Source organism: Artemia sp. Qi Xiang Cuo, chromosome 10, assembly GCF_049724085.1.
Source record: "Artemia sp. Qi Xiang Cuo chromosome 10, ASM4972408v1, whole genome shotgun sequence".
NCBI classification, from domain to species: Eukaryota; Metazoa; Arthropoda; class Branchiopoda; order Anostraca; family Artemiidae; genus Artemia; species Artemia sp. Qi Xiang Cuo.
Genome location: NC_142803.1, coordinates 38,083,882 through 38,108,596, shown reverse-complemented (window position 1 = coordinate 38,108,596; position 24,715 = coordinate 38,083,882). Strand labels below are relative to the sequence as shown.

The 24,715-nt window shown below is 33.7% G+C and overlaps 2 protein-coding genes across 2 annotated transcripts in view; one reads left to right on the top strand and one right to left on the bottom strand.

Moving 5' to 3' along the window:
- Positions 1–2,173: 2,173 nt before the first annotated feature.
- On the bottom strand, positions 2,174–14,468 carry Sec61beta (Sec61 translocon subunit beta). The gene is made up of 3 exons (XM_089096228.1): positions 14,323–14,468; positions 4,420–4,514; positions 2,174–2,471 (listed from the first exon to the last, which is right to left on the bottom strand). Exons 1-3 carry the CDS (start codon positions 14,323–14,325, stop codon positions 2,288–2,290), a joined length of 282 nt encoding a protein of 93 aa, XP_088952354.1. The 5' UTR covers positions 14,326–14,468; the 3' UTR covers positions 2,174–2,287.
- A 5,031-nt stretch (positions 14,469–19,499) lies between these two features.
- Positions 19,500–24,715, top strand: part of pico (ras-associated and pleckstrin homology domains-containing protein pico) — a 196,825-nt gene continuing 191,609 nt past the window's right edge. Inside the window, exon 1 of the mRNA XM_089096227.1 lies at positions 19,500–19,635. Within this exon, the coding sequence (XP_088952353.1) occupies positions 19,611–19,635 (25 nt within the window). The 5' untranslated portion in view covers positions 19,500–19,610. The remainder of the gene's footprint in view (positions 19,636–24,715) is intronic.

Genomic DNA, 24,715 nt, shown 5'->3' with positions numbered 1-24,715 from the left:
ATCAATCGGGTGTGCCTGATTTCAGTAGAAACGATATAAAGCTCATATTCGAACGATACGTCACATAACACCTTTCGTATTTCAACCGCCGTACTATTACTACTACAACTATTTTTCGAATTCCCATAAGTTCGTTTCCGTGAAAAATTTTTACCATTAAGATTAACGAAAAGTTACCATTCTTGAATCAGCTTCAAACGACGATTCTTCCTTACTTCACCATTTTCTTCAAAACAAGTTTATAAATTTTCGGTTACTATGGACTAGAGTTCGTTCTTTACTAGGTTGTGTTTGATGCTGAAACCATGAAAACAGCAACAGTTCTGATTCTTAGTCCCAAATAAGGCTAGGATAAAATTTGGTAAATTGAATCCAAATCATAGGAATTTCTCGGGTGGCGGCCAAAATGGAAATTTCAGAAACTTCCTCTGAAAATGCGAAGAAGGGGAATGTTTGCTAGACTTTCATGCAGCCCAACAATATGTAAAATCTGTTAGACAATGATTTAAAGTGAATTGAGATGGTTTTATTGAGCTAGCTGCCCCTCGAGCCTTTTCTTCAACTTAGGGAAAGATTATTAAACCTGGGCTGACTATGGCACGCCCGAAACGAAACGATAATCACAATGACCAATGGACACACATTCCCTAGACAAACCGAAGAAATTCAGACGAAAGAGCAATAACACGATGGCTATGGCAACAGTTTCTTGGGACCGATAGTGTTTTCCGGTAATAAAAATTACTGCAGCTTCTGCTTCAGGTTATTACGCTTCCAAACCGACGAGGACCAATGGAAAGCCATTACAACTCACTTGAAATCATTAGCAATTAATGCAAAGCTTGTTCGCAGACAGAAAAAATCCCCCAACCGTCAAGATGATTATGTAGAGAATTAAACTTGATCGTCCGCTACTTTGGGAGGGGGGAATTATATTTACTACTTGAAAAATACTAGTGTTTTGACTGCCACTTACTTTATGACCGAGACACTAAAACATAATCTTGAGAAAGTGAAGCTTATTTTCAGCGTTAATAAGTGCCCTTATGTCAATCAATTTTATTCTTTACATCACCAGAAATTATTAAACATCAACTTGAACAAGGGCCTTAAATTCAAAGATCATGTGTCAAAACAAAATTACTTTTTTCTGAACTGAAAAGGTGTACTTGTCCTGTTCTTGTTTTAGAAACTATTTATTGTTCTAATACTCGAACCTCACTTGAATACGTTTTTCCTATCCGGCGTCCAAGAATCCTAACCAGCGATCAATCATCTAAAACTTAAAAGGTTAAAAAAAGTTTTAAAGCTTGTGCTTGGGTCATCCAATGGCAATTAGTATCGTCTTCTATTAATTTCTTTGGAAACAAGACGACATAAGTTAATCATAGATTTTGGACTGAAATACTTACATCCTGACTTTAAACGTTGGATCCTTCCTCGCAGTTTTTGTACAAAACATACTACTAGACAAGCTAGACGCAACATCAACAGGCTTTTACTTCAAAAGAAATCGACACCGATTACGGAAAGACAAAATAATTCTTTTGCGCTTCATTTTGTTCCTAATTTTAACAAGTGATTATCCTAGACCATTTCTTTAATTTTATTTTTTGTATTTTCTATGACTGAGTCTGATAATACCATTTATCCATTGTTGCGAATAAAACTATTCTACTCTATTTTGAAACGGTTTACCTTCGAAGAAGTAGTACGAGGGGACCGAGCTTTGCTCGACAAAAACATAGACGGTGTATTAACCTCTTTCGCAAAGCGAATTCAATCTCATTTCATTCGCTGTAAAAAGTGAATTCAGTACAGTATTTTACGTTAGGGTATTTGGGACGTCATTTATATAAAAACGTTTTCCCAAAATTAATTAAGGCCCTACACGAATTTTCTCAAAAGTCGTGATTTACCTAGATCGTTTTTTCATACCGGAAACCGAGCAAGTTTCTTATTAGGAATAACCTTATTAAATAGAGAATAACCACTGAGCGAACCTTCTTCACCGGGTATACAAATTATAATTGTGATTTTTTCTGCCGCAATGCGTAAATCTAATTTTTTACTTCTTAAACTGAAAAAAATAACTTAGCCTTTACAAGCACTTTTTCCTATACTGGACTTTTAAAACCATGCAACATCTACACATGTCAACGAAACTAACATATATTTACAAGCTTCTTTATTCCGAAAACTTATCAATAAATAATAAATTCAAGTTTAATTTCATTATATAAAAAAACCAAAACCCATAAACACCCTGATGGAATGACTTCATTCATTAAGAGCGGCTATATTTCCCCCAGATATGTAAAATGAAAACAGAAGCAATAAACAGGAGAGACATAACCAATACTGGGACAGGACCAACTTTAATTCCTGGAGAATCGTCTGTGTAAAAACGCCACATACCACCACTAGAGGTTCCACCAGCCCTGGGTCTTGAAACATTTGTAGTGGCTTTCCTAGAAGAAATTAAATTAACTTTAATATTAAATATAAAAGTAAATGACTAAACCGTAAAAACTGCAAACAATAGCCCGCAATAGCACAGGTACCGATCTCCTAATTTCCTGCCTTCGGCCGGGAGTACAATACATGGTTGGGAGCAAATCATCCGACACTTCCAGTGCCCCCCCCCCAGGTTTCTTCCGGTCCCCATTCAGAGCAGGGTTGACTCTGGCTGAGTTTATAGAGTCAACCCACTGACCCCTGTTTCAAACCAAATAATCAGCAGCACTGGGACTCCTGCCCTTACAGACAAAGGATTGTAAGACCAGTGCCTAACCACTCGGCTAAACCGTGAGAAACAAAAGGATAGTAAAACAATAAAAAACAATACAGATCTTTAATCCCGCCGAAAAAAAATCTACATTCCACTAATTTACTATTTCGAACAAATAAACTTTCAAATGGGGATAAATTCATTTATTTAGACAGTGAAAAAACAGGTACACAAGTCCAGATATTTCGATCAAATAGAACTTTGAATGAACTTTGTCAATGAACTCTCTCTGACAATAATCTAGTGAATAATCCGGAAGTTCATTATTTTGTGAATGACCTGAAGTTATTTATTTTGCTGTGTATAAATATGCTAGTTTCGATTTTATTATTTTAGTATTTCTTCTGAAGACGGTCGCTGTATGTGTGATCAAAATATCTGGACTTTTGTACCTGTTCTTTCACTGTCTAAATAAATGATTTTATCCCCATTTGAATGTTTATTTGTTCGTCATAGAACGACAGTGTGGTCTACTAAAACAACACCTAATTAAAGGTGTTACGTCGCATATATGGGGAAATGAGACCAACCCAGTAAACAACTATAAACTCGACATTTGGTTTACAATTAGAAGACACGGAAGGCTTTGCCACCCTCATTGGAAATTTGTTTTACATTTGGGCAAGATTAAAGAAGGAAATTTACATCAAGAACTTTGAATGAACTTTGTCAATAAACTCTCTCTGAAAATAGTCTAGTGAATAATCTGGAAGTTCATTATTTTGTGAATGACTCGAAAAGTTATTTATTTTTGTTGTGTATAAATATGCTAGTTTCAATTTTATTATTTCTAATGAAGACGGTCGCTGTATATGTGATCGAAATATCTGGTAAGGTTTAGTGGGGACTATTCCTTTATACCTGTTTTTTCACTGTCTAAATAAATGGATTTATCCCCATTTGAAAGTTTATTTGTTTGTCATAGAACAGCAGTGTGGTCTAAGAAAACAACACCTAATTAAAGGTGTTATGTCGAAAATTTACTGTTTCCGTACCCTCGTGGTAAACAAAGCAAAATTTTTCAATATCTGAAAAATGCCACTCGTAGGGTACTACAAAGCTTTATCCGAAACAAATGGGAAGTACCTGAAAGGAAAGGAATGACTGGAGAACTAAAACTATGGTGCAAACTACTGACACCCTTTCTTCCTTTATTGGGCGAAATTTTCCCATGTACGACCTTTAAATCCACTCTATTTATCAGGATTGAACAAGCCTGACAAATGATCTATGAATGACACAACAAATGCCCCAAGAGTGTCCTTTGACAGTTTTTCATTTTGGGCAATAGAACTTTATTTCAAAACCAAATTCATTACTGTCGCCTAATGTAAAATGTTCCTCCTTTCCTAGGTTGCAACAACCATCAGAACCAAAGGTACACATAGGTTCAACAATTGTAGGAGAGATAGAAGATCTGAGCATGACAAATGTGTATTTTTAGGGCATAATTTTTCTGGTAGAGGATCCTTCCATCCAATCCCTCTATGCAAGGTTATGATTACAATTATAAGTATAGCTCAAACAAGGCTGCCATGTCCTAGACAAATTAAATAGTTATACTGGAGAATTTGCATCAGTCAAACTGCAAAATACAGCACTTAAATTAAAAAAAAACATTCAATAACCTTTGACGAACTGTACTGCCAGGACCAGCCCTAGGACCAGATGTAGTAGGGGACTTGCCACCTGCACCAACAGTTGTTGAACTAGGAGCAGCAGGCTGAAAAATAGAAATTAATATAGTAAATAAACTTATAAAAAACAGAAATAGTGAAAACGAGACGAATCAATAAATGAAAATACAAACAACATAATTACTTATTCATAGAGGCAGCAGTTTTTGCTCGTTGAACATTTGTGTCATAGCTTTGAGCAAAGTGTTAGCCTTAAGAATCAAATTGGTACCATGATCTGTTATGCACAATCACATATATCTTACATACATCCTTGAATTGAATCTCTGCCACTGAGTAATAAATATAGAATAAGAAAACAATACAGACAGAGCTAAAACCTTGAAATAGCCATCTACTGTCACTTAATCATTGTCCCTATAACCAACATCCAGAGAAAAAGAACCATATTGATTTGGTTATGCCTCACTGAAATCAAAATAGTGCAAGGACTGATAATCTATAAACCTTGAAAGCCTTAAGGTGGGATCAAGCATCCTAAGCCCCCTCCCAAAAAAGTTTAAATATAAACATATTCCACCTCTGTTCAATACAGATCATTCAATGATTATTTAAGGTTTTTTTCAATTGATTCAAATGCTTAGATTAGCTTAATCAGGGAAAACATTTTAACATCAATTCTGCTGAACTTGAAACTGGAACAATTTCAGTGCATACTACACATGCTCATTTCATAATCATTGTTAATTTTCTTCTCCTTCATCAAGTTTTTTGTCTACACTTTATGTGAATACAAATAAAAAGAAACATATCAAATTAGTGTTTTATAGTCAGAAAAAAAACCAACTACAAAATGACAGTGAAACCAAACAAACAGCTAATTAAAACAAATATGATAGAGTTAGGTTCATAAAACATGTTAAAGTAAAAACAATCAAAAAGTTGGGATACAACCATAAAAGTTAAAAAATTATGATAAAATGAGAAAGAACCAAAGAAAAGTACTGAACAATGAGCTGGAAATGAATAAGAAGAAAAAAGTATGAGCTATTTTTTCTTAAAAACAAGGAAGAAGTAATAAAAAGCATAAAATCGAAAAATTAAGTAATATAAAAACAAATTCAGTTTAAACTGCCTGAGATACTGTAGTGTATTCCTTTGACATAAAGATGTGCATACCAACATAAGAGTATGAATTTTGTTTTTATATAGGGCTAGAAGCGTTTTACATCTATGTTTTTTTATTATTATGAACTGAAACCTTTACTTTTGCCTATCTCTGCTAGTTTATGGCATATGTACTTAAAAAGACCCACATTTTTTGTAGTACAATTGCCAGGTACACCCATCTTTCTCGCATTTAAAGTGAACGTCATTTTGATATGCATCAAAATCATTGATGCACAACAAAATGTTCAGACATTGCGTCAAGAGTTTATGTATGTGGAGAAATAGAACATATGAGAGGTTTTAATTTGTTATGTTTATGACTGAGAGCCTGGAGATTGTTTAAATGATTGTTAATTTCGTCTAGGAGTATAAGCTAATGAATATAGCAAGCAAAAGAAATCCCCGATAGTGCCCTAGTTTAATATCAACTTAATTCGTGGTGCCTCATTCAGTTGAAATCCCACCACCAGATTTTAATAGCTCCTCTCTCTGAAAATACAGCAAAAGATTCCGGTGATGGAGTATATGAGAAAAATTTACATGAACAGGGAACTAGGATATCTTCCTTTTAACCAAGAGAAAGTTCTTTTCCATAATATTTTTGAAATAATGATAGAAACATGTATTAATGATGGAATCACGATGGAATACATGGTTTAATAAAAATCAGTAACTTTACACTTCAACATAATTGAATGGCAATTGTTCATCAATAGATCAAAACAAAGCTTGAAGCATTCCCTTCTCTGCTATGATAATTTATCTGATGCAGTTTCAATGTCATGTTCATTTGTGCTGACCTTAGAAAGGTCTGCTTTAACTTTAGTCAACAACACAGATATATAGAGTATTTTGTGTTTGCAATGCAGCAGAGCTCACAAGAAGCATTGGGTGCCATTACATGGGCTACCAAGACTTGATCCAAAACCAGGTGACCCAAGCTTGGTAACAAGAAGAACATTATACTTCTACCTGCCATTTGAAAATGGATCTTAGGAAGCCCTTTGTTGGTGCTTTTGCAGTTGAAGAAGACCATTTCAAGCCTTTTATTTTGGTAGCTTGTTGACTGTCATTGAAAATTCTTTAATCTTTGATAGTCCACAGATTTGGCAGCTATTTTGAGAGGAATATTCCATTAAACCATTGCAGAACTCACCGAATAGTAAGCTAGCATTCAAAGCACTGTCAAAATAGTTCTTGGAAATAAAGGAGCACAAAATTGCCCCCAAGAGCTTTTGAAAAGCAAAAAAGGCTTAATTGTAATATGAGCATCAAACTGAATTTTCTATTCAGCCATCTTACTAACTTCCTTAAAACTTTGGTGCAGTCAGAGATGAGCAGGGTGAGTAATTCCAACCAAGACTGAAACGGCATTAAGAGATTATATCAAGTTAGATGAGATGTATATATGATGGCAGACTATTGTTGGAAGACCAAGCAAAATGTCCAAATATTACTGGACATACCACATACACTTCAGAAAAAGCTGCAGGCCTAAGCTGAAATTATCGCCTTAAAATGTATGTTTAATGTTTGGTAAACAAAAAAGAAACATTATACTACATGTACATGTATGAATACAGTTTAACTTACAGTTACTATGTAAGGTCTTCTATATAAACAAAACTATTTTTTAAACAATATAGTCATTTTGTGAGACTTTGGAGACAAAAAAGAGGTCTTGTAGCTTAAAAAGTTGGCATGATCACACAAACAACAGTAATATTTTATTCTAATCAAACCCCAAATCAATCATCAAAGCCAAATCAATCTTTAAATTCAATCACTGAGTGACTGAATCATTAATGTTCAAAAACAGCAATGAAATTGGTGAAACATGAGACTCAATGTAGAAATAATGTCTGAAATACAATCAATGCTAGTACTCTGGATACCATTACAATTATTACTATAATGCTGAAATATTAAATTCCAAAAAAAAAAAAAAAAGTTAAAGAGATTTCCAGCCATTCAAAAATATCTATTATCAATAGAACCTGAAACAAACAAAAGATTGGTAACAATATGTACATGAATAATATGTGTTTTTTCATGCTGTTTCCAGATATGTAGATTTCTTGATTTTACAGCATTCATTAATTCAAGCAAATTCATTAATAATATAAAATGAAGCAAAAGACAAACTTAAGAACTCCAATTGAATGGGTTGATAGATTTCTGAGGTCAATCACTTGTGTTTAGCTCTTCATAGTTTTTGAATGTGAAAAGTATCTTCAGTTACCGTAGTAATAAACAATTTTTGTATTTACTGACAGCATTCGTAGATGTTTGAACTGAAAGTCTGAGTTTTTTAAACAGATACAAGAAAATGAAACCCTGTGATGAAGAAAATGTGCTTTTTATCCCTTTGCTTTTGCATTAATTAACTGCTTCTTGAAGTATAGACATTTTTAAAATGTTGAACTTAAAACAAACAGAAATACAAACAAGGATACAGGCTATTGCCCTCTTCAAACCTCAAAAAGCTATGAGTGGAATTTGAACCTTATTAAAAACTATACAGATTACTTTAAAAAACGTCATTTGTCATTTTTGATGGTTTCATTTACCCATAATTCATCCATGCATTTTAATAATAGATCTGAAAAGAAACCCGTTGGTATATTTTTCAAAACAACAAGAGCTTTGTATTTCACAAGCTGGCTTTGATTAATATTAGAAAAACACAGCTTTTCAGATGTGAAAACTTGCAGTAGTGCTGTAAAATTACAGAAATAATGGCTTTATTTGAGAAACTCAGTAGGAATATTGCATCCTAACTGCTTATTTTCAACATCAGAATCAAATCAAATTCAATCAAATTAATTTATTTTACATAAAAAATACAAACAAATTTACAGCAGCCATCTACAAAAACCCGAAAGTTTGTTAACAATGGCTGCAAATCCATTATTATAAAGCTCATAAAAAAACCACTACATAAAAAAAAAAACACATAACAACTATCTCTTTGCAGGGAAAAATCAGCATTTGAATTAAATCACCATAAACAACATGTCCTACTCTGAAAGGATTACTCTCTAAAAATCACAAGTGAGAAATATTACCCATCATCCTTACAACATCCACTCAAAAAAAGCAACAACAGAGGTAAGACAATAAAAATGAGACACTTCTGACTAAATTAACTATAACGAAATCAGTTAATATAAGCTAGACTATAGATCCTAACGCGGTACGCTTTGGCTGGGTAATTTTGCAAAAATGCGACCTTTGTCTATCGAAACATTTTTCACACCAAACATTTTTCACATTCAACTTTCTAATCATTCAAATTATCACCCAAAAGGTAACGTTTCAATCTACTCTTGAGCTGGCTTACATTATCAGCTTGTCTAATACCATCCAGGAGGGAATTCCACACCCCCGGTCCCACAAATCAAGGCAGAAACGCAGCTTTTATTGTCACTGCTGTATCATGTGCAAAAATTACTGCTAAGCTACTATCTTGGGATAAACACCCTGGAAAGTCATTTACATAAATCAAAAATAGTAATGGTCCTAATATTGATCCCTGGGGGACTCCAATAGCATCAATAACAATATGGCTTGACAGATGTCCAATTATTTCTATCTGAATTTTTGACCATACAGGTAAGATTTCATTAAATCTAGGCCATTACCCCTAATACCTGTGTTATTAATTTTCTGCAGCAAAATTTCGTGGTTTAGCATATCAAATGCCTTTTTTATATCATAGAAAAGTAGATGCATGATTATCATCATTTAGTTAATCATTAATCTCTAAAATTAACAGATCAATATCTTGTTCAGTAGAATGATCTGACCTGAATCCAAACTGATTTTCAGTAAATAAATTCCTTTTATCAAAATACAAAACAATTCTTTAATGAACAATTTTTTCTACAACCTTAGATATTGGGGAAGAATAGCTATTGGGTGATAGTTGCCTATATCTGTCTTATCACCTTTCTTACGAATTGGAATAAGTCGTGCAGATTTCCATACTTCTGGAAAGATCCCCAATGATATAGATGCATTTAAAATATGAAGCAATGGAACATGGGTTACACAAGCAAACTCTTTAAGAATATTTGTGGAGAGCCCATCCAGACCTAGGGAATTGCCATTTTTTAAATTTGTAATTACTTTCTTAAGCTCACTGAAAGTAACAGGGGCCAGGAACTTTCTAAAATGTTCAGATGGCAGGATATATTCTTTATTGAATAAAATGGACATTCAGGGGAATTCAGTTCATCAGTAGTATTAATATGAGAAAAATAATTAAAAAATAATTGGCAACAACATCCTTCCCCTTCAATTCAACACCATTTTCATTCATGATTACTTCAGGGTGTGGTGTCTTAGTATTATTTCCAATTTTTCCCTTGATTAAATTCCATGTAGTCCAAGGTGAATCAGATTTTCAAATGAATTTTCCTAATAAATTTGTTCACTTGTTCTAAGAATTTTAACAAGCAAATTTTTATAATTTTTGAATAAATGTACATTATGAGTTGAGGGGTATTTCATTTTTAACTTATACAGTTGATTTCTTTCCTTAATAGATTTTAACAGTGATACACTTATCCAAGGTTTTTTGGGCAAGGTTCTGTTCTGATATGTAGTTTTTAATGGGCAGTGAAGGTTCAGTTTTTCATTCAAAATTCAATGAAGTATACCTAAGGAAGTATTTGGGTCATTCTCATTAGTAACTTCACTCCAATCTACATTGCTAAGATTAGATTTCTGTTCATTCATATTTACTTATGAGAAATTTCTCCTCTTCATAGGATTTTCTTTATTGACTATCATTTGTGCTTTGAAATCAGACATTCAAATACAATGATCAGATGTATCTTTTGTAACCACAAATGTAGCCTCACATGGATAAGATATAAAAATATTATCAATCAGAAAAAAAATTGTTATTTGTGTTGGAACAGAACATACTGGGTTCATACCATGAGAAAGATTACACTCTAAAATTGAAGGACATGTTGGTCAATTCCTTGCTGGCTTGATGGCAGACATCCCATTAAGTCAATATTGAAGTCCCCAAGGATTAAAAATAGCATTCAAAGATACTACACTTAACATTTTTTCAAATTTGTCAATGAAGTCTGCCATGCTAGATGAGGGAGGGTGATAAATTACAGCAATTAAAAATTTGTCATTATTTGGTTAAAAAATATTCAACAATATAGCTTTCAAAAATCATCTCAGTATTCAGATATAGAAATTCTTCTTTCATCCATGCCAGAATATAATTTTAACTAGTTTGCCCAACCTCCTTGCTTTTTTCCATTTCTGCTTACATGAAAAAATTGGAAATCACTAATCTTAAATTTATTTGCCAAACTTTCATCTAAAAATGTTTCACAAACTCCAAGAATATCCATACTCCATTCAAATGAAAAATTTCCAATTGCACCTTGCCCACTCCTCCATCCACAACAGTTCCAAAAGGATATTCTCCTCATATTTGGGGGGGGGGGGACTAAAAAAGGAGTTTAAAATTTCATTATTATCACAGGCTATTGTAATAAACTACTGAAAAGGGGTTAATTTTTTTCAAATTCTTCCAACCTAGATGCAGGGATCACATGAACTTGACAAACTATTATTGTTTATTGACCTCATGCCAAGGAGCACCCCCCCCCCCATGCCTCTCCCACAAAAACTAAAAGCACTAAAACTCAAACTAAATGGGTTTGTTCTCGTCAAAAGCTATGAGCCCCTGTAATGTTAGATCACACTATATTGGAAAAAACAATTAAGAACAGGCTAAAAAAAAACTAGAGGCTAACAAAGCTGCTGGACCCAAGCTCTTTTCTTTTTCTTCATTGCTCTTTTTACTTCTTTTGGCAGGTATGGGAGTGTTTTAGGTGGTAGACAACAATATTCTTGGGTGTTTTTCTTTTCAGCATCTAAGACTGTTACCTTAAACATTTCCCAGCTTTTCTCAATGTCCCCACTATTGACTATATCCTCCCATTTAGTCCTGGATAGGTCCTGCCTTATCTGCTCATAGTCTGTAAAGGATTTCTTTATCATATTCTCCTTCTTGTTGTTTATCTGCATCTCAGTCAAAATACAGACATGGTCACTGCTTCCAAGAGCAGGATGGTAAGAAATAGAGAGAAATCATACAGTGGTGCCAGACATTTGCTTGAGGGTATCTATCCATGTCTCAATGGCTTGAAATCTACAATCCATATCTTTGATCACTCCATGCTTAAATTCACTAAAAGACATTTTGACAGCATCTTTAATTTTCACATCAAGATCCTGAATGACCGCTAGGGCTGGTTGAAGTGGTTCAAGGGATTTGGTAGTAGCATTTTGGATATCCAATGCATTTAGTCTTGCTTGTTTGTCACCTTTACACATAGGACAATGCCATTTGCATCCAATACACCTTGTCATCTTTGTTAAGAGAGCATACTCCAGCTCAGTCATTTCAAGACAATCTATACAAAGCCATTGATTGCAACCATCACAATTCATCACACTTGATTCTTCATCTAAATTAAAACCACAAGCTGCACACTGATCAGTTCCTTTTTTTGGACTCGTGCGAAGTTGTTTCAGCAGCATTTTTACAAGTATAGGACAAATAGTGCACTGTGGTTTCACTCTATTGGCACCAAATTTAAAAAAAGCAGGATCACGTGAAAAATGTTCTGGAACATCAATGTTTACAAACAAACATCACAGGTGTGTTTGTTTATTAACTTCACAGGTGTCTTTATTTACGTGGCAATATTCAAACAACTTAATAGATGGCACCTAATCCATTAACTTTTCAATGTCCAAAGATCTTCTTTCAAAGGGGAGCAGGTGGGTCTCTTTATTAAATTTATTGTTCTTTATGCATGGAGGTTTTTATTTCTCAGTCTTTTTCTCTGGGATTCACTATTCTGCTATCTCAATTTAACTAATTCACATTATCAAAATCTAGCTAAAGTGGCCATATTTGCATCACTATCATCACTCAATAGTGATGCAAAGTTGTAGAAATATATAGGTTAGGTTGTAGAAATATATACCCTGAATTGGCATATATAGGGGGGCTGAAATTCATTTCCAATAGAAATGATTACTATATTTGTAATCAGCATAAAAAAGGCACCAAGTGGTATATTCACTTTATGCAGAAGTCAATAATAATATTTGGTAGAAACTTTCCTATATTTGCACATTAAGGGGGGGGGGGATAGGTGGGGGTTAAGTTTAAACTTACCTCCCATTTACATCGGAAATAAAATTTGCCAACCCCCCTAATGGGTAAATATTTACTAAATCATACTATTGAGTAACAACTAAAGTGAATATACCATTCAATGCTTTTTTTTAGTCTATGCTGATTACAAATATAATAATCATTTCTATTGGAAATGAATTTTAGCCCCCCCCCCTATATATTCCAATTCAGGGTATATATTTATACATTAGGGGGGGGGGAATTTTATTTCTGATGTAAATGGGAGGTAAGTTTAAAATTTACCCCCCCCTAATGTAGAAATAGGCTATACCCCCATTCCTGATTGGCATATATAGGGGGGACTAAAACTCAATTTCCAATGGAAATGATTATTACATTTGCAATCAGCATAAAAAAGGGCATCAAATGGTATATTTACTTTAGTTGTTACTCAATAATATGATTTGGTAAATATTTACCCCCTTTAATGTGCAAATATAGGCCTATACCCTGAATTGGTATGGGCCTAGGCCTATACAGGGGTGGGGTAAAATTCATGTCCAACAAAAAATGATTATTATATTTGGAAAGACCATTAAAAAAAGGGGTAAAATTCTACTTTAGCTACTTTTGACTATCTTGGAAAGGGGTTAGGTTAAGAAAATGAAACTTTCAGGGATGGGTCTACAGGCTAAAGTATGTCCTGGTAAGATATTTTGAAGTACCCACCTCCACTCCTTCTCCCTCCAGAGGGTCCTGACCTTTGATGACCTTTAAAAATCTGTGTGTTATAAAAGTGAAACCTTGCAAAATAGATCTTCTGCTTAAATAAAGTAGGCTACAACAAAATTGTTTTCAGCTTCACAACTTTGCTCAATCCCAATTTATAAGGTTTTAAAGATATGCAAATACATTTCCTAAATTTTGGAAATAAACTATTTATATGTCTTAAAATTCTGCTCAAATAGCTGAAATTGCATTTTCAGAGCTAAAGCCAGAGAAAAAGAAACTGATAACTGAAAATTAAGGTAAAATGTTGTTTTGTCAAAATTTCAATGGGTACAGATATGTCATGTAGGCAAATTTCATGACCCTCTAGAGGGAGAAGGAGTGGAGGTAGGTACTTCAAAATACCTTCCCGGGACATACTTTAGCCTGTAGACCCATCTCTGAAAGTCTCATTTTCCTAACCTAACCCCTTCCCAAGATAGCCAAAAGTAACTAAAGTAGAATTTTACCGAAAAAGGCATCAAGTGGTATATTCACTTTATTCATAAGTCAATAGCCTAATATGATTTGGTAAAAATTTATCAAAAAAGGCATCGAGTGGTATATTCACTTTAGTCATAACTCAATAATATGAGTTGGTAAATATTTACCAAATTTACTTCACAAGAGAAGCTCCCAACAATTTAAGCAATCTTTATAGTATTTTCTTCAAATGATCCCAGTCCTTAAGTATTTCCAGTTGTTCATCTGTAATATTGATAAAATTTTGATTAGTCCACTTTTAAGCATTGAAACAGAATGCTCACCATTACTTCCACTAATCAGACAACAAATGAAATTGAAATACCCCAGAATCTCTAGGATAGGATTTTTAAGTGTGTTGCAGCTGTTCTGTCAAAAGTCCGGCCAGTCGAGCTTGTGTGTTGATGAAAATAATGATTAATTAAAGGACCATCCATAACTCCCAGCTGGGTATGTTTTGGCCACAAACAAGAAGTATGTAAATATATATATATATATATATATATATATATATATATATATATATATATATATATATATATATATATATATATATATATATATATATATATATATATATATATATATATATATATATATATATATATATATATATATATATATATATATATATATATATATATATATATATATATATATATATATATATCTATAATTCCTATCTGTGGTTTTGGCTATATGATGACGTTAATATGTGATAGAAGTCTGAGAAACTATGGATAGACGATCACAAGGATTTTGCGTTCGACTTAGCATTGCAAGGTCGACAAACTATCGACATTTTGTTCTTTAACGTTTGATTTTTGCCTTTTTATGTAATAACATATTTGACGTATTTTGGGGGTATCAGTTAATGAGTCCAAGTGTTCATAAGGAAATGCTTTAAAATTCTGGAAACTACTTTAAAATGTAGTGGCCAGGAATCTGGATTTAGGAATGTTAAGCATGCATTAGTATATTTTGAAGTAGTTTGTAGAATCGGTTAGTTTTTCCATGGAGAGAGGGAGTACTAGACTGACATCTCTTTTTGGTGGTAGTTAAGATATAATGCTGAATTAAACAACACAACAATCAGCTTTCACTCAGAAAATTAGTTGATCCTGAATCTTCTTAACGCTATTGAAAACAATCAAACCATCATTTTTTAAAAATAAATGTCATTAATTCACCCAGCGTTTTGAGTTCGCAACTCCAATATATTATTTTATGGCAACTTGGAAAACAACCCACTTTTTTTCTATCGTCAAAATCCAGAAAAATGGCTGCATTTTGTCAACATGTGACAAATAGAAAGCACCTCACTTCGTCAGACAATCAAATGAAGCGGCGCATCCCCTTGTCATGTTAACAAAGTCGCAAATTTAGTGCAAAAAACCAGCAGAAATTTGACATTAGGTCGATATTAAGCTTCTTAATGCTAATACTTAACTAATAACCAATTTACCATCTTTCATCTTTGTTCAGTTATTTAATGGATTCTACTGCTCCTTATCATTCTTGAACATAAAAAACACCGTTTTAGAAAACAATAAATGTCATCAGTTTAACTTGCTTCTTGAAATTTCGGCTTGAATTTATAAATTCTAAGTCGAAGTAAAAAGTAATTGACGCTGTTTTTTCTCAGCAAAGGACGAACAAATTTTCGGCATTCGTAAACGTTTGAATTAACATCTCTGACGAAAAGACAAAGAATTTTGACGTAAAATTTGATTCTTTGTCTACACGGTAGCCCTTCGATTTGTCAAATTTGGACTTCATGTCCACATTTTGTTGTCTTCTGACGACAGCTAAAAAGGTCCGTCGTTATCCATGTCAACCTAGAAACTTCAAATTTAAGCGGCAAATTCAAAATGGAAGGTGAAAAAGTGAGGTTTTGATTGTGTTCAAGAATTTTAAAGAGCATTAAAATCGACTAATTAAATGGATAAGAGGGGAAAGATAGTTAATTTAGTTTTAAATAGCATTTAAAGCAGAAAAAGCTCAATAGTACACCTTAAACTATGATATAAGTATGTATTTTTCAAATGTTTTGAAGTATTTTACAGAATTTTAGTGTTTCCTTCTGAAGAGTGAGAATCCTCCACTTCGAACCACCAAAAGGGCTGATGGGTCTAAATAAATAGGACTAATGGTGGCCTGGAACAGTTTCCTCAGAAGGGATAAGATAGCCAGCTGTCATGTCAAGGGAGATTTTGTATACTCATACGACGATTGGGGTGGAAATAGTGGACGAAATTGATAAGTGTAAACCCAAACTCCCAACTTGAATGAGGAGACAATGCTTTACAAGCTGTTGAACATGAAAGTGGCATAGAAGTCTCATTCAAACGAGACTTCATACCCCCCACTGAAGGAAATGAAGTCGTACCTTTATTACAAGCCCAAGTTTGTTTAATGGTAGCATATGAAGCACAATCTAACTCTGGCAAATTAATTTATGTCATTGCCAGGCAGCTTCATCTAACGTTATGGGGCTGTTTGCAGAAATGTACAAATTTATAGTGATAGTGGAGGAATCTTGAACTTGTGCAGAGGAAGTCATGGGGAAGATCAATGGAGCAAAAATCTATTCACAAAAGGATGTAAGCACCACTTCAAGAGTGTGTGCTTATCATTCTAAGAACCTAGATACTTGGATATTACTCAATAACTGTCCCATGGATGTTATAGCCACTATATTCAAGTTTCACGATATAATCGGTTTAAAGTGATTAGCTTGGTAAATATGCCTAAAAATGAAAGAGCAACGCCAGTGAAAGTGACAGAAGTGGTGGATTTTTTTTTAAAATGAAAAATTTGGATAATTTTATCATGTGACGTGCATCCCATATTACGGGAAAGTTACAAAATAAATGAGTACGAACATGAGCTACAGTAGGATCTGCCTGAGAAAAACCTTGCCTGCTGTTAAAAATGCTCAATACCCATTTTCACCAAAAGAAGATGTGATTCTTTGATCACAGATATGATTATAACAAGGTTCTAAAAATAGCTAATTTTTAAATCAAGAAATGCGAAAAACAAGTCTTTCAAAAAAAAATTAAAAGACCCCATTAAAACTCAAGCCGTATTAAGCCGTATTAAGATGATCATAAATTAAGTTATATAATTATTAGAATTTAAAACGACCAGCAATTACAGTTAAAGAATAATTGAAACCCAAAACAAAGAGAAATTGAAATAAATAATCATATCAAATATAAAGTTAATAGGTACTGATATTGATGTATAATGAATTCTAAAATGAGTAAAAGTTAAAACGAATACTCAATTCAACATTAAAACGAACAAAATTTGCTACAAACATGACTTTGACTCCTCCCCCACTCTCTCCTAACCGAAAACCTTCTAAAATCCATTGTGTCATTCACGTTTTATCGAAAACTATAGTCTATGTATTTTAGCAGTGTAATTTAATTTTCAATTTTATCATAGGATTTTATTTTTGTTCATCTTAATTTTTAATATGGTTCTTTACTTCTCTTTGAAAAGTGTTCTTAATTAATTTCCGTTCATTAATGATTGCTGAAGTTTTATCATTGGTTAATATAATGAATATTCCTCCAGTTTTTCAGGTTTCCAGCTAAAATTTTAGAATATCGGATTTTAGTTGAAATCCTTACGTTTTATAAGGAGATCTAAGCTATGTCTCTGACTGCATTCAATAAAATTACTGTAAAATTTCCATTTGATTTGAAATCGCGGTTTGGGATGGTTCAAGAACTAAGGATTTGATTCAATAGTAACTTATGGATAATATAAGTACTCAAAACAATCCCCCTGGGAGTATGTTCAAAAGATTACATGTGCATTAAAATGGAATTAGAGGATAAATACATACAAGATGAATCATTCAGCTCCCTTTATTTCTGACTCTTTGAACACTTTTATTGGTGACTTTGAAGTGAGCACTTGCTAGGTATTGCGTGGAGAAGATATCATTCTGACACCCTGGATACAGATAATGGTTTTTGGTTTAGTTTTATATCCTTCTCAAAATTCCCTGAAAGTTCAAAATTAATGCCCTATCCAATCCTGAATGATTTCACTTTTGCCTTTTTAACAACCTGGATGAAAATAGTGTCTTTTGATTCGTTTCAATGCCCCCTCGAACAGAAATTATACAGAAATTACAATAAATAACCAAATCATACTTTCTGTTTTGTTTTTTATTGTCATAGTTTTTTCAATAGTAAAGAAAATACCATATTACATCTTTTCATTTTTCCCATAAGAATCCATATTTTGACTTATTATTTATATGTTCGACAAAATGTGTTAACAATTTCAACAATACACCCTTTTGAAAATCTGGACAAACATAAGTATCCCTTGATTTATTTTTACACCTACTCAAGTTTACCAGAAAAATAAAACTTAATACCCTTTTTTTAAATATTGTATCTCTGCTATTTTGTCAACTTCGGCACACTTGCACTTTTTTAATAGTAATAGTCAGACGTCTTAATGACAGCCATCATACGTATAGTGCATTTGATTTAGGTTTAAAGTAACATGAACTTTCCGTAAAAGTTTACACTTTATATCCTATTCTATACCTAATTCCCGCCAGGATATCTTGAAAATCAGGATGAACTTAATCTATTTTGATTTCGTTCAATAGTAGCAGTTGTGAAGCAGTAGTGGTAGAATAAGAAGCAGCAAAAGTGGTATCGCTGATACACCCATTTGATGGTCTACATGCTCATAGTGTTTTGATTTAGTTCAACAACCCCCAAAACACTCCCTGACAGCTTTACCTTAATACCCTTAGATTACAGTATGCCCACAACACCTTTTTTTAACACCCCCCTCAACACACGCTAAAACTACTACTACTACTGTAAACAACTCACTGTATCACCAAGCAGCCTGAAGCCAACACAGCTATGCGCGCTCCCCCTCTATATCAATCTATTCAAAGCCTCACTATTTACACCCTCCCAAGAAGTTCCCATTTCCCTTAAATCTTTCCTTACGCCCAATTCAGGGACGACCTGCTTTTCACTCAGTCCTAGACGGTTGGCCGACAAGCACGATCTTTAGCGATCTGTCAGCCTTCATTCGCAGAACGCGTGATAAGATATTTATTTCAAAACTTCGTGTCACAAGCCCCGAAGGGCCGAATTCGCATTTCGGTGTCATAAAACCAAAACAAAATCAAAAGCACAACAGCTGAAAAACTGGCAAAACAGTGCCAAAAACGATAATGTTAAAATTCTGATCAGTGTTTTCTGATTTTGGACAGTGGCGTTATTACTTATATCCTCACCTCCTTCCGTAATAGTTTCGAAACAGAATTTTTTTTTTCTCAACAAGCTGATGGAATGTTAGCAACAACTTCGATTCGTTTTATGTAGAATAGATGGCAATATAAAAGCTTAGGCGCGTTGGCGGCCATTTTTGTCATATCTTTGAGATATTCATTACAACTGTCAAGATAGAATGTTTAGTCATAGGTTTTCTTTTACTGGAATAAGACGTTTCTGTATTTATTGCAATAATCCGTTAAAATGTTTTGCAATTATAAAGGATTATTTTATGAGTGTTTATGACAAAAGGAAAACTGGATAAAAGTAATTATATATTTTTTTGATATCAGCAAATACAAGTCTTACAGAGCTAAGCAATAGACTAAGCCTTTTTTACTTTTTGTTATTATGGATGCAAGACTAAAAAAATCTTAGTGCTAGACTGCAACATCTTCTCGATATTTTCCCCAGTTTTGGGGTATTTTGGGTAAAGGCTAAGAATAGCAGCTCCAAAAAGAGACACACTAGGAACAAAAAGAGAGATGTTTTTCAGATTGGTAATTCTAGCTTAGCCTATGCTCATTTTTATAGCCTAGGCCAGTTTGGTTTGCGTTTTTGACAATTCATCCCCAGTCCCCCCTTCAATGGTCTCTTATCGTCATAGCCTGTATAAAGAAAGTATTATAAAAAAAATAAAACAATTCTTACTTTATAATGTGCAGCAAGAATCAATGAATTATAATTCGGGTAAAGTTCTACCAAATCATATTATTGAGTTAGAAATAAACTGAATACACCATTTGATGCCTTTTTTTATGCTGATTACGAATATAGGCCTAATAATCATTTCTATCGGAAATGAATTTCAGCCCCCCCTCCCCCTATATATACCTAACCTACCCTAACCCTGAATTGGCATATATAGGGGGGGGGGGGCTGAAATTCATTTCTGATAGAAATGATTATTATATTCGTAATCAGAATAAAAAAGGCATCAAATGGTGTATTCACTTTTGTCCTAACTCAATAATATGATTTGGTAGAACTTTACCATAATTTCTTGTTTTTTTTTCCATTCTTATCTATTTTTGAGTCAGCTTTCATTAATTATTATGATACTTTTTCTGCATAGCTCAAGGCTAAATGAGAGCATTAGAGGGGAAATGAGGATGAATTTTCAATTCCATTATGCTCACCCAAATTGTGAGCATAAAAAAGTGTAAATATTAGCAGTTTTAGTAGGCTAATATAAGATTGTATTTTTCTGGTCCTGTTCAGGGGCAGATCCAGGATTTTTTTTAGAGTGGGGGGGGGGCAAAATAGGTTGATCTGAGAAACATTTGGGGGGGCAAAATAGGTTGATCCAATAAACTTGTGTTAGGAGCAAGTTTAATTAACGCAAACTTGAGTTATTTAAGTAAATTACACTACTTGTGACTACGGTAGGAGGGGGCACCTCCCTCGCCCCCCTCTGGATCCTCCACTGGTAGGCCTACTGTTCTATTAGCTACAAGACATGCAAGATAGATGATAAAAGAAACTAGTCAAACAGGTTCTTTCAACAGATAATTTAGTTGCAAACACTGCAAATTTGTTTCTCATTACATTTACAATAGGCTATTTAGACTTTAGTTTTTTGGGGTTTTTGGGGAAAAAAGATACCTAGGTTAGGCTAGGTTACGTATTTAATATATGCTATGCCTAACCCCCCCCCCCTTCCTAATGTGCAAATATGTAGTCTAGCCCAAATTTGTTTCTAAACTATTTTATTTTCATCATAAGTTTGTTTTATTTCATTAGCATTTACCAAACTTCACTTCTCTAGTGTGTTTTATACAATAGACAAGCATCAAAGGCTCTTTACAAACTTGATAAAGGTTGATGTTGATATTGTGGGTAAACTTCTAGGCTAGGCTGTGCATGACCACTTTTAAAGGAAACATACTTATATAATAAAAGTAGTGCACTTAGATTCATTAATTTATGCTCTTTTCAAATATCGTAGTCACGTTTCGGTAGAGGATTTGCATTGTGATTGAAAATTTAAAATGTAGCGATGTACTTGAGGTAGGGATCTGATAAAAAATCATATTTTATGCTACGAAATTTTGCAAGTTTTGGACCAGCACTAAGCAGGACTCTTGCTGCTTAGGTTTGAATACGGTCATTAGCAAAGAAGATTACAGCTAGTTTTACACGCAGCCATACAAGACTGTAGTTACAGAAAGATGGGAGTAGTAGAGCCTCAGAAACGGCCTTTTGATGTGTTAAACATAGAACTGAGTTAGGCTATAACAAGCTTTGAAGATCTTCAAACAAGGTGATATATTGGACACAAAACCTGTATTGCCTTTAATGTTTTTTTTTATATATATGTAAAATGTTCATTGTTTAAACATAGTTACCATACAGGGCAACAGAACAACTCATTCAGTATCTGCCAATGACCTAAAGAAAAAAAAAGTAATTTAATTTAAAAATAAGCTTGATTTGGAATATTAGGCCAACTTGGTATAGACTACTCATATACATATTCCCCCTTGGCCAACTTTGTATACTTCTATTGTCGTCATTGGTCTCTAAAAAAAAACAAAAAAAAAAACAACGGCTATTTTAATGAAAATTGCACGTTAACTTAAAAATAAGAGTATTTATGTAACGCCTACAATTTAGTAGTTGAGCCCCCATGAAGAAACTGTTACATATCGTGTCACAAATAATTTGATAAGACGCAATATGTTGTCCTTTAATAAGTAAAAACATTGGAAATGGCGTAAAAAAAGAGATTCGTCATTCTTAAACAGAACTAAAAAGCCTGTTCTACTTTCAAACTAGATTTTGTATAAATAAGGTTGACATCATCGTAATTTTTGTGAAAAAAAGATAAAGATTCTGAGAAATTTTATTAACAGTAATGGGCGGGAAAGTGTATACTCGGGGTTCTCAGGATGTGGTCCCAGAAGGAGTCTATGATATCATAAGAAACTGTTCTTAATTTACTAAACATGACAGAAAAGTTGAACGCAGCTGGAATCAAATATGATTTGTGAATGGTCGATGGAAAAGTATTTGAGGGGGATGTTTTCCCCCTTTCCTCCTTTCAAAACTAAATAAAACATAGCTCACTGCACTTCCTTTGATTTTTACTAGGCTATAATGTTTCAAGTAGACTGTAGACCCAGTTTTTCTTTTTGTTACATTTCATGGTAACAAACTGCAAGTAAAGGACGACTCTCGTCAACAGCAATTGAAACTACTGAAATGTTAATAAAAATATTTAAATACAAAGAAATCAGTTTTTTACGATGATTCTAAATGTGTAAAATTTAATTACTGTAAAGTTACTTATCAAAATTTATTAGTATATGAAAATTGCAAAATTTCAAAAAAGAGAGAAAACTACCCCAAAAAGAGGGGCAGTCTTTATAAAAACTAAACCAGATAATTTGCGTTACTGGAGGTTTCAAGCTCCTATATGCAAACATACAACATTTTTTTTTTCTCTTTTCCATGAAAATTGGGAACCTTTGCGTTTTTATTTGTATCTTTGTTCTTTTTTTCGCCAGGAGTGATTGTATCGAACCAGCGGTCGAAGAATATAAAGAGGAGGTTATTCAAATGGAACATTAAAGCTCCAGTGGTCTTTTTAAATAATTAATTCAGAACAAGAAAAGTTTTTCAAAGCAAAGCAAAGAGCCATTAGTAAAACCTAAAGGGCGCAGAAATAAAACCATGTAATTAGTCAAACTCTGAACGATACATAAATTAATATGAACGTAGATAATTTCGAATATCCCACTGGCTTTTCTTGACGATAAAATAAAAGTCAAATATGGATAAATCCTTTTAATAGACAGTGATAATTCACAAAAAATAGGGATAACAGGATTTGTCCCTATTTGAGCTTGTATTTAAATTAATATGAATGAATAAATGAAACCTGGAACTAGCAAAACTCAAATGAATAATAACACCAAATTACAAATTATCAGAAAATAATATGGAATGGATAAAAGAAATCTAAAACGAACAAAAGTAACCGTGAATAGTCAAGTGAAACTTAAAACGAATATAAATTACCTATTTTTGACTAGTTTGATTTATGATTTTTGAATGTTTTAGTTGCAAAGAGGAACTGTTCAAAATATATTTTGTTTTTGTTAAAGCACAAATGACCCTCTGGTCATAACCTCAACCTCGCTGCTTAACCGTGAATAGATTCTCATATAGTGCAAACATTTTTAGGCGGATGAAGACAAATAATTTTTACCCGATCTGGCCCCTCCCTAAATCACAATTTGAAGTCCAATGGTTCCTCTTAGCAATTCCTAAAATTTTAATCTCCGACCTTAAACCTTTTCCAGCGATTTTGCAGATGCTATGTTTTGATAACCTGAATACACATAGTGTGTTCTGATTTACCTTGGTTTTCGACGTGAACCTTTACACCCTCCCAGGAAGTACCCGTTTCCCCTAAATCTTTCCTTACAACGTCCTTTCACCCCATTCGACCAAACGACCAAAGCAGGTCGTCCCCATTCAGGGACGACCTGCTTTTCGTTTGGCCCTAGACGATTGGCAGACAAGGCCAATCTTTGGCAATCTATCATCTGTCATCCACAGAGCGTGTCCTAGCCATGTCCACCCTTTCTCTCATTATAGTTCAAGAAAGCGGGATTCAACCGTAATTTTCGTCAGCTTACTGTTTGAGATACGGTCAGTCAGTCGGGTACCCAAAACAATCTGTAGGTAATTTCTCTGGAAAACATCTAGGAAATCCTTCTTCGTTTTTTGGAGCGCACAGGCTTCAGAACTATACTTTACCACTGGCCACACTGTAGATTGCAATATTCTAATTTTTGTTCGCTGACTTCTCTTCCTATTCTTCCAAACTTTTTTCAACTGTAGAAAAAACATCCTGTGCCTTGGCCCTCTAATTCGGCAGCCCCTCATCAACTTAGCATAATTTCTGTTCGTTTCAAGTTTCTAATATCACTCTTTATTTTTACTTGAAAATGCTTGTCTCGTTTTCAAAGTGTGGATAAGACTCAACGATACAACCATCTATTCTGTCCGTTTAAATAGCTCTGTGTGACAATTTTACACATATATCGAGGGAAGCTCTGCTTGAACAGGGAAAGAGAAAGCCCCTAGAAAACTGTCAATGTAAGGCTATAATCTATTACCCTGGGCAAGAAGAAAACATAGCGGGGAAATCCCGGTGAAAAAATAAATCGAGCTTATCGTCTAGGCGAAAAATCAATTGTATTGTCTAGGCAAAAATTTTGAACCGTTTGAAACAGCGTTTATCGTTGGTTTATTCAATGAAATTGTCCGAACAGCAGTAGTATTTTCAGTGTGGTGACGATATGGGGGGGGGGGTTAAATCTGAATAAATTATTTG

Coding starts and splice junctions, on each gene's coding strand:
- Sec61beta (XM_089096228.1), bottom strand. Junction 2,472..4,419: donor GGCAGTACAGTTCGTCAAAG/GTTATTGAATGT, acceptor AATTTCTTCTAG/GAAAGCCACTACAAATGTTT.